Source organism: Diprion similis, chromosome 3 (genome assembly GCF_021155765.1).
Source record: "Diprion similis isolate iyDipSimi1 chromosome 3, iyDipSimi1.1, whole genome shotgun sequence".
In the NCBI taxonomy this organism is placed as follows: Eukaryota; Metazoa; Arthropoda; class Insecta; order Hymenoptera; family Diprionidae; genus Diprion; species Diprion similis.
In genome coordinates, this window is record NC_060107.1 from 13,866,064 (window position 1) to 13,877,299 (window position 11,236).

At 36.9% G+C, this 11,236-nt stretch overlaps 1 protein-coding gene across 2 annotated transcripts; it reads left to right on the forward strand.

Annotated features, from left to right (window-relative positions):
• Positions 1-1,745: 1,745 nt before the first annotated feature.
• On the forward strand, positions 1,746-11,055 carry LOC124404056. Of its 2 annotated transcripts, none has more exons than XM_046877872.1 (3): positions 1,746-2,118; positions 10,190-10,401; positions 10,511-11,055. In XM_046877872.1, the coding sequence occupies exons 2-3, from the start codon at positions 10,202-10,204 to the stop codon at positions 10,770-10,772; spliced, it is 462 nt and encodes a 153-aa protein (XP_046733828.1). In that variant the 5' UTR covers positions 1,746-2,118; positions 10,190-10,201; the 3' UTR covers positions 10,773-11,055. The 2 variants fall into 2 exon arrangements, with proteins under 2 accessions (XP_046733828.1, XP_046733829.1); XM_046877873.1 differs by lacking the exon at positions 1,746-2,118 and adding an exon at positions 8,038-8,148.
• Positions 11,056-11,236: the final 181 nt, after the last annotated feature.

The window sequence follows — 11,236 nt, forward strand, 5'->3', positions numbered from 1 at the left end:
CTTTGATCTTTCATATCTTGTTACAATTCAATCATTCAATGCACATTACACGATTACTCGACACATAGAATATCAGAGAAGTTGCAATAAAAAGTATTGAGCTTCGAAATTTGATCGCTATTTTTGATTTGATTAGAGTAAGCCTTCTATCAATCGGCAGTATCCATAAAATTTAATGTGTAGGTTCATACGAAAGAGTGATGGAAGAAAAAATCAGATGTGATGAAAGAAATTTGTCCATACCTCATGGAATTTCTATGGTAATGATGCATATTTGTATGGTAAATATATGGCTATACACACGTCGAGTGTATCCAGTCAGCCTTAACAACGAACATCAAACACTGTATGATCGATAAAAAATATAATAATAAATTAATCGCGGGTTAACCGTTTGCTCGTGTTTGACGACCGATTAGTTCTCAATTAAAATGTCCACCCGCGCACCCCGGCGACCTCCTGATCCTCGAGTGCTACGCAAACGAAGTGAACCTGCCTGCCTACACGACAGACAACACAGATAATGCCGTCGGACATATGCTCTGGTCTGCAGGTCACCCTTTTAACCACCCGCTTGATACAGAAGTGAGATGGTCAACCAATCAACGTATTCAGGTACTAAGCTCGTCGGTAAAGCCATAAAATTTATTGCTTAATCATCGGGGGAACCATCCGTTCCCACATTGCTCACCTGAATTCGACAAGGTGACAAAAACGAGAAATTGTATGCTTACAATTAGAAACCAAAAATCGACTGAGAGCCGAAATAGGTAAGTTGGTCTTGAACTTAGCTGCAGCGAATCGGAAGCCAAGTAAAAATGTCACTCATATATGCTGTAGACGATATTGACAGCGGATGATGAAATAACGCGGTGATGACAAAGTGCAATAATATCGTAAAATGAAATAAAGTAAAATTAACCGTCCTTATCTCAATTCGCCTACGTGCAAGGGATTATGTGTATGACAGTGACAAGCAATCTTTCGAAAAAAACTACGGTACATAGCATATGGTTTCCGTTACGAAGTAGCATAAAAATATTGATGGTGCCGGGCATTTCTAGATGCAAATTGTACCCATTTTAATTAAAAATATTGGAAAGACTTGAACCAAAAGACATTTCTGCAGCTCAAAGGATCACCGCAAGAGCCAGTCGGTGGATTTACGAAACCTTCTGGTGACGTAGTTGTTTTTCATAAGTTGCGATACAAGTACCGATGCCCTATGGTATATGGTATGGTTTGAAATGGAAATTAAATACTTCGGAAAATGTTAATCCTGGTGCAGTTTTGAAGAACGAAACATTCATTCGTATCATTCTTAACTGTCACCGACCATGAAGCAACTGAAACTAGTTTTTCGCTTACCGTCATGGCATACACCAAGGTGTTACGTATACTAGTGTATCATTGAGGTTAACTTTATGAACGATACGGTTGTTATTTGGAGACGGAAAAGTCAATACAACCTGAGAGTATATAGATATGATTTTGAGGGTGTCATTTCATGTCGATATATTTTTTATACCTGTATATTTATTGCGATACTTTTATTGGCGTATCAATTTAAGCTCAGATCACCCTACGATTAAATCGGAAATCCTTAAATACCGAATTTTCAAGTCGATTCTCGTGTATAGCTTGAAATCATGAAATATTAGCAAACTAGGATCCACGATCATCAAATTAAACGCAGATATATGCACAATCCATATCATGCTGCTCAATTAGCGAAATACCAATAAGGAAACAAAAATGGATCGTCGTAGAAAAAAGTCCCCCGGTCTGGTCGTACGCTCGTTTATAGACGGTCATTTATTCGCTGGCTCCAGGGGATGGACTCGTTGTGATTGGCCTGCGCAGAGAGGGGTTGCGTAAACGAGCCCGCGTATATATGGAGGGATCCCGCCAGAATCTGCCTTAAGCTCACCTACAACGGTGACATCAGGAACAGGGGAGCTTGCAGACACACTGATCAACTATTCGACCACGAAACTTTGACTGGACGCTGATCAACCGGACCAGGTACCACCGTTGATAAAAGTCGTGCACCGCATTCCGGCTATCTGAAAACTTCTTGTGAACCTGTGAACCAGTGAACCGGAAAAAGCTACCTTGGTGAGTACCCGGTGAAACAATACTCCTTTCCACTAGGTCATTCATCCCACAAGGCAAAAGCTTTGTACACAGCAATTGGCATTCTGGTCATCATTTCTAACAACTTTCGGAATCCAATATTAACCTGAGGTTCAAGTTCGTGAATCTAACGATGTATTTTCAGAAGAGATCGTCATTTTGCATTCTTAGGATTGTCTGAAATTCAGTAAACCGTAAGAGGGAAAATCGACTCCTTCAAAGGCGTAGTAAAATGACAAAATAGTGATTTTCGTTTGAATATTTATTTACGATAACGTTACTAACTTCAAAATGGTTTGTTAACAAGAATGTGAAAGTTTTGCAGATTTCACACTGTAACATATTTTTTATTAGTGACCTCCACTCTATCTCTTGTTTTATTACATGTTACTCATCTACATGAAAGCTGGTAACATTTTTCAGTGATTATTTTTTTAAGGCCCATTTTTTGTGAGAATATTGAGGGAGGCGTGTCTAAGTGTAGTCAATACGAGAGGGGCCTCAATTTACAAAAAAATTGTAGATACAATAATTATTTGCTTAAGTTTCTAACTTTTTGTACTGTTTGTCCGGTAGTCAATAATTCTTGCTATAAGATTTGGAGATAGATTGGCCGATATACGAAGGGTTACAGATTAACCCAAACGTGTCGTGTGAACGACGATCTTTTTACTATTTATTCAAGCTTCAATTTTAAATGTGTTATTATGTCAACAGTTTCAATTGAACGTTTCGATTGGCAGAAAATAATATAAAAAGTTGCAGCCTTGAACAAATAATAATTGTGTTCATTATTTTTTTTCAAATCGGTGGTTATCTGCCTCCCTCTCGTGCCATTATCAGGAATAATCCTTATTGATGACACTTACGCATGCCTTCCTAAAAATTCTCATTAAAAATAAGCCTCGAAAAAATAATAATATATAGTTGAATTGAATGGTGTGGCTGGTAATGTAATGATACTATAATAACTAGACTACTATGAGAAATTCATCTTCAACTCTTTGACTGGCACGGCAAAACTCACTTTGCGTGCCATTTCTGGCAGAGGCAAAATATTATTCAATCTTTATGAAACTGTATGTACAAATATTTTTGGGGTCGCTGAATTTGAATTTGGTATTAGAATCCCAAAATTCAAAATGGCGGATCCAATATGGCGGACAAAAAGTTCAAAATCAAATTTTGAAAATTCAAAGTAGTGGTTCTAGTATAGGGAGCAACAAGTTCAAATCTGATCGAATCCAGTTGAAACAGTTTTCGTCCACCACATTGGATCCGCCATCTTGAATTTTTCAAATCTGATTTTACATTCGTGATCTGCGACTTGAAAACCCCTAAGTAGTATTTTTCGAATAAATTTGATCAAATTTGAACTTGTCATCCGCCATATTGGATCGTCCATTTGGAATTTTAAAAATTTGACCTCAAGTTTGAATTCAGCGGCCCAAAAATCCCCAAGTTATAAAATTTCAAGACGGTTGGTCAAGTCGTTTCAAAAATATTTATGAAATATTCACGTCTTTTTTAGACGTCTATAGATACCCTTGCCAGCCAAGGAATTAAATTACTGTATTACCTGATCGGTTCATTTCGGAGAACCGTCTAGATTTGAGACAACAGTGTGAATAGAATTTCATGATACAAAGCGATAACGCGGTATCTACGGGAAATATATATTTTTCAATGTCATTGTTACAATGGACAAGGTCAATAGTACTTCAAGTACGTCATTGGTCTCGCTTCACAAATTTTGACGATATTGACAGGCACGGTAGATTTCTATACCTGATTGATACATTTCAATACAAACTTTGATCACATTGTTCTACACAAGCAATAATTCGGTCGGTTTGTTCACCCTGCACCAACGGTTACGGGGATATATTGAGACGAACTTTTATCAAGATGGATTTGTTCTGGCAGCCTAATTCATGTGACAATTAAAATATGACGCAATGGGGGCTTCAGACCGCGGAGCATGAGGGAAAATTTCCGTTATATAGTCCATTTGCTTCGTATGAAAAATGGCAACCATTTGCAGCTATGTATTGACATACATCGAGTTAAGTGTAGGTTGGACAAGATGTTGGTTAGGTAGCAATCGCACATAAACCACGGACGTAAGTCCACTGCAATTTCAAACAGTATCAGCGTTACGTGGAATCAGTGGGGTGCCACTCAATGTTTTAAAATAGGACTCTTATTTGACACCGGATTGCAAAGTATTACCACCTGAATCGAGCCGGGCGATCAAGTGACGAAAGTTTAGTAGAACCGTTGCGTTTTACTCGACGTATGTTGGTAACGCAATTTTATCGCAGTCACTCTCGAGGTATAAATACAAATAAATTTCCATTGTTTGTTATGATTACATCAATGCTAACCACGCTTACTACTAGTCACTTTCCTTGGCAACATTTATTTTTCTTGTTGTGCTAATAGAATGCTGTCCGGTTCTCAACTAAGAAAGAAGAAGGGGAAACAACTTGTGTCAGTCCGCTGCGTTGAGTTAACAGTTTGAGTACTGAATTTCGGACGGTATACTGATACCGTTTCGCTGCAGAAATAAGGTCAGTTGTCGATAATTTAGGTAAGGGGCTTACTTTCGTCGCGAGAAAGGTGGCATCTCGCGGTGACCGCAGGAAACACAAAAGCTGCACCGCGCGCTTTGCAATCTAGCAATGCAACGCGGAAGTCTGTCATCATCGGCTCAATATATCGCCTACCTGCAGTGCACCAAGAGAAACTAGTTGGGCTTACTATACAGTCCTTGATTATTTTCATTGTAGTTGAGGGTAAAACATGCAAATGAGTTATTTATGTTGCTGTAACCAGAAAATCTAGTATGTAGTTACTATTCTTTCTTGTCGTGATCATTCGTAATATCCTTTCTTGTAACTGTTGCGATCATTTTGATGTTTGCAAAATAATAATTTGATTTCAAGGGTTTATTCATCTGAAAAAATATAGTGAACTAAACAAATATACTTGATGTTACATTAACCGAAAAGTGTATAAGTATTGACAATTATAATCACCCTAAATAACTTATTATACCACAATTTCTTATACTTCCAACAATATTCAAACGGTTGTTGTAAAAATACTAAGTTTACTACAATTTTCTTGTAATTACACAAAATGAAATGTTTCTCAGTGTGAGCGACCGTCTACGCTGCAAAGTTATTGCGGGACTGCTTTGCTTGATGCGATATTTTTTTCCCTCTGAAATTCTTCTTTGGACTAATTTTGGTCCGAAAACCGTGTCTGCACCTAACCTAACAAAGTTATAACCGGCAGTCTTTGCGTTTGTTGCAAAATAATGCCTCATTTCGGTTAACCTAGTATCTCTGTTAAAAAGTTGTTACCTCCAAACCAAGTTCAGCTGTAACTGCCACTAAAACTCTGCGATGGTCGATTCAACACGATTTTTCCCATTTTCTTCCCGTTTGCTTCCCCGCTTAACTAGATCGTCTGCAACTTCACTCTATTTTATGTCATATCCGTGTAGTCATTCGGGGGTTATTAAAGCGATCTGGTTACGTATATAAAAATTAATTGATTACTTACTCTGTACACAAAGTTATGAACAACGTAGAGAAGTGACGGCGATGCGAAACTGCACAGTCACAAGATTTATCGTATGGTTTGAAAATTTCAAACCCTGAGACCAGATTGAACAAATGTTACTTACAAAATATTTTTTATCTTGTTGCACATTTTATTTTTTGTTTGTTTTAAAAATTTTTTTTTATTCTCTCTACGTACGTATGATTATCCATATCACGTTACACTGCAGCCTAATGAGTCATGACAATTTTAAGCCGAATAAACTCCGAGGCAGCAAATTTATCGGTTTCGCTGTTAACTGTTGAAGTCCCTCATTCCGCTTGTCGCATGCAGGTACAGAAACGAATGATATAAAAAACATATTGACGTTATCTCAATTTTGCATTAGTATACAGTCACCCACCATATGATACCCAAATAAACAAATACATTCACGGAATTCGAATATTCAGATAATTATTGCGACTTTCATTGTTGTACTATTAGTGTTATGACGTTTTATTGGCAACAATAAACCGCAGTGTTTATTTATAAAGGATTCCCAAGAATAAAGTCCGCAACTTTCCATGCCACGTTATCGACACACTCGAAATTCCTTATCAGCGATGGCGATCAGCTCTAAGGCCATAGAGAAAGTTCTCCTTAAGACTTGGGGTTAGTTTGAGAGAATAATCTGATGTAAGCCCAACAGGCGATATGCGTAAACGATAATAACGAAGTAAAATCCACAATCCAAATCAGAACGATAATGATATATCGTCCGTTCGTGTGGTTTCTCGATCGCTGTAACTTTTCGCATAGTTTTCTCGGATTTAGATCTAGTCTCGCAAGATAAACGTTCATGTGAGGCCAATATATCAGAGCTACGAAATCTCTGCGGTATCGAAAGTTAGTCACCAACGCTTCCGACGAAAAGTTGGTAACGTCGTTCATATATATTATACATGTGTATAGATATTCAGATAAGCGTATGTCTTTAACGCTGGAGTTCATTGCAATTGCGTCTGCTTCAACTAGTTGCTTCTTCTAAAATAACGTTCAAATTAAAACTATTTCCAGTCAATTATTGACTACGAAAATTAGTCAATAAACTACAAGATGCGTGAATTTATTTTCATTGACAAGACATAATATCCTTTATTTTCATACGAAAAAATAAAATTAGAACACTCCATATGTAAAAAAAAACATACTTATAACGGTGATTGATTTTATTTATTATACGTCTGAAGTACTCGTTAAAAAAATAATAAATTAACTTCAACTGCGCGTAATTCGAAACCACGGCAGTTAACTTTAATGAAATTTAACCTCGACTTGCGAATTAAGCTGTGTCAGATGCTGATTAAAAAAAAAAATGATCGATGTGCATCTGATACATGTGATTTAATCGGCAGCGTTACGAGCCGAACAAATACAAACGATATTTGTTCAATCACGTATCGAAAGGGTGACTGCTGTGAGCAGAAAGACATGCTTATTAAAAAAAATACGATAAAAAGGGTCCACTTGTTCTACTACATTGAACCTAATTTGTTTTAATCCTAAATTCAAACTGAAAATGGTAACTCATGGCGATACACTTTTTTCCAGTGTGAATAAAGCAAATAGAGCGAAATAATTTCTAGGGAGCAATTATAGTGTTGAACTGTATTTTTTGTATTTGTCTGAATTTACTTTGATGCTGATCACAGTATGACTTGGTATCGATTAAACTTTAGAATAATACATCAAAGGTGTACCGTTTTATCTGAAGCGATCATTACCGAAGATTGATAGAGCGCGGAAGACGGAACGTGCGAATATGTGATGAGTAATTCGCGAGTAAACCTGGACACTTGCGGAAAAATACGTCAAACGATAATCTTAATCTGTGAGATAGTATCTTTTTAGGAGATAAGGAGACAGTCAAAAGCTTATCGTTTCGTCGCAATATGAGATCATTGATATTAAAATTCAGTGACAATTCTATCGTTAATACACAAAAGATACTAGAACTTTGTCGAAAACATTTTATACCACGTCTACCAGTAAAACGTTTAAGCAGCTTTAAGGAAATTATGCTATTTAGACGAAAGAGCATATTTTTATACTCGATACATTTAATTTTAACACACGACAGAACTTTCGTGGTATTAGAATCCAACGTTGAGCTTGCATCGAGGCTGAAATGAACGTTCGCGAAATGAATCGACTAATAAATGATATCGTCTTACCTCGGAGGCGTTTGCTTGGAATAGACAATGTTGCCAGACAATGAGCGAGATTTTCATTTAATGCTTACTTACACCGCGAAGGTCGTATCACGTGAGTTCATTTGGCGGGTGAGTCGCTTTGGGGCGGGTGCTAGTCTTACCAGAGACACGTATTCCGAGTGGAAGGTAGAACGTACTCTGGGGATCTGAAATACCAAATAATTCACAGTTTCCTATTATACTGGTAAGCCCATCGGGGTGTTTAACTGGATTAAACACCCCAACGTTACCTACAATTCTGCTATTCATAAACTTGAAATTGGAATTGGGTGATCGAAATCGTAAATTTAACTGTAGATATACTTAGCTGCTGGTGAAAAACACATCGCTATCAATATCTCCACTGGGTTTACGTAAATATTTTCATTAAGTGACGTAATTATTGGAAGGTAAATGATCGTTAGTTTTTTCCCTTGAAGAAAGTTACTAAAATTTTATCGCACCGTGTTATCGAGGACCGTTCAACCGGGAAGCGTTTGGTGAACTGTTATCTTAGTAACGAAAGTGGATAGATTAAGATATTGACCGTGTACTCGAATTGATAATATCATATAATGGCAGTATTTGAGGGCGTGAGGAAGATGAAGTGAAAGAAGCAGGAAAAAGGGACCACAATGACATGCAAAAACCGATCGATCTGTTAACGGGCAAACCAGTTTTGAGAAAATCCCTCCATCAACTATGGTTCTCATGTGTATAGAACACTGTGTGAAATCTGTATACACACTTAAAAAACCCTTTTGACAAAGACCTCAATAACCTATCGACATTGCTTCGAAAACGGACCATTCAACCTAGCTCTGAACTACACAACGTCAAGAGTAACGGCAGTGGCTCGTAGTTTATAAATTCGCGATACCGTCACTCTGCCTCTTCATACACACAAAAGAACCAATTCATCACACTCTGTACGACCAGATTTTTTCTAGCGGTGGACCACGCGTTCGGAACTTCCGTCAGTCGATGTCTAAGGGTCAATGTCGAGGTGTTGATCGAGCTCGAGTATAAGTTGAATGGTGAGGCAATGTACAAGTCAAATTCTACAACAGCGGTTGAAGCACTATTTATCTTCATCTACCGCAAAAATATTATTTTCAATATTATAAGAATATTGTAAATTGACGAAGGTATGGTGTTATCGCAAAAGATTTATCATTTATAATCGCACTTTAGTCAATCATTTACTAAACATTTGGAAGCCGTAATTAGTAGGCAGTATTATCATGTAACAATACTGAGTATAACAATAACATTTTTTCGCTCATAGTTTAAAGTTAAATTCGACAGAATCGCTGAAATTTTAATACCTCCTTGAGGTCTAAGTATTGAGAATTTTTTTTCACAATCGGATGTCAAGCTAGTCTAATTTGCGCGTCAAATTTATAAAATTAACTGGTGTTTTGAAAAAAATATTCTTTTCTTGGCGGAGAGTTAATAAATTTTTAAATGACAAATTGATCCGAGGCAATGAAAAATATCAGAAAACTGACACTGATCAGTAGGAAGTTGAAAAAAAAAACTCGCCCTCTTATTAGAAGGTGGTTAGAATAAAAAATCGCTTAGAAGACGCCGGTAGTAAAACGGTGAGTTTTTTTTTTCAATTTTCTAACGATCGATGCCAGCTTTCTGATGAATTTCATTACCGTAGATTAATTATCCATCGAAAAATTTATTAACTCTCCGCTAGGGACAGAATTTTCTTCGGAAGAACATTTCATTTTCAAAATTTGACACGAAAAATGAAACAGCTCGTTATACAGAGAAAAAAAAAATCTCAATAATTAGACCTCAGGGTAAACTTTTGCCAAAAAAAAAATATCCGTGCTTATAATTATTAGAGAAAATGACATTTGATTTCAAAAGTTATAAAAATGATAACCACCTGTTCAATGAGTAAAAGCTTTATAGTTTGACGAATTTAACCATTTTCTCTTCGTCTGTCCGCAAATGCCAATTTTAGTCTCTGCACGCCGAACATATTTCACAAAGACTAATGGAGCTTGGATTAATTTCTATAACGCGGGCTTTGCTGGTCAATAGCCTCGGACTAATAATTCTCTCCCTGGTGCTCAAAGGTGTGTTAGATTACGATCACGTAATAGGGTTTGCTAGGCGGGTTGACAAGCCGGGACCCTATCGGAATGTGAAATTCTTGAAATACAATCACTTATTTATTGCCCGTATGACTAAATACGATGGAACTGAATCTCATGTTATATTTTTAGATTTGGATCGACATGGTTGAACAGAAAATGTCAGTTACATTGAGCTTACTCTCGGGCCTGCTAATACTGGTCACCTTGTATCCGCTCTCTGTCCATGGTGAGCCTGACCCAATGGCACGACCCACCAGGCCCAAAGTATTTACGAGTGCCGATGAACTTCGACGATATCTTGATCTGGTCAAGGACTATTATTCTCTGAATGGAAAGGCCAGGTTTGTATAAACTTCGGATTTTTACGAAGAGAAGTTGATTAAATAGTAATCAATGAATTTCCGGAACATGTAACAATTAAAGATGTCTTTTTATATCGCGTGTTTTCAGATACGGGAAACGGGCGCAAATTTTTCCAGCCACCGAAAATCCATGGGACATTATGCGAGGAGGTTTTCCTCTTCGGCAACAAAAATTTGAGCAGAAATTACAACATGAGATGGAAAATCTTTCTAAGCATGAATTACAAAAAGGAATTCAGTCCGAACTGCAAGAACCACAGCAACTTGAGCCCAGACAATTCCAACATGGCGGATCACAACTATCCTATTTATACGACGCAATGGCTAAATACTATGATGAATTACAGTAGTTACCCTATAAGGACAAAATCTATTGTTCAATTTAAGCAAACTGTTGACATAGTTGAATTATCGAGGCTTGTTATAAATTCTGTAAATTTTACGTCCGTCTTGAAGTCACAGCCCACTTCCATTTCTACTACTCTAGTTTTCACTCTTTTAGAACAGAAGAAAAATCAATCTTACTTTCCCGCCTTTTTGAAAGATCTGTCTCGCTGAAATCTGTATTGGAGTAACATACGTATTATAATATATACTAACTAAATAAGATGTAAAATAAACAAGATGAGCATCCGTTTTATGGTTTATTCACCAAAATCAGTTGGGACTAACTGATGTTCCATTTCTGTAACGAGTATTAACAATAACGCCAGCCAGTATTATAATTTTACTTCAATTATAAAAGTTTTATTTTTTATTCCGTTTTTTTTTAAATACAGTCATACATTAGAAAATATTAACTATTCATTTCTGT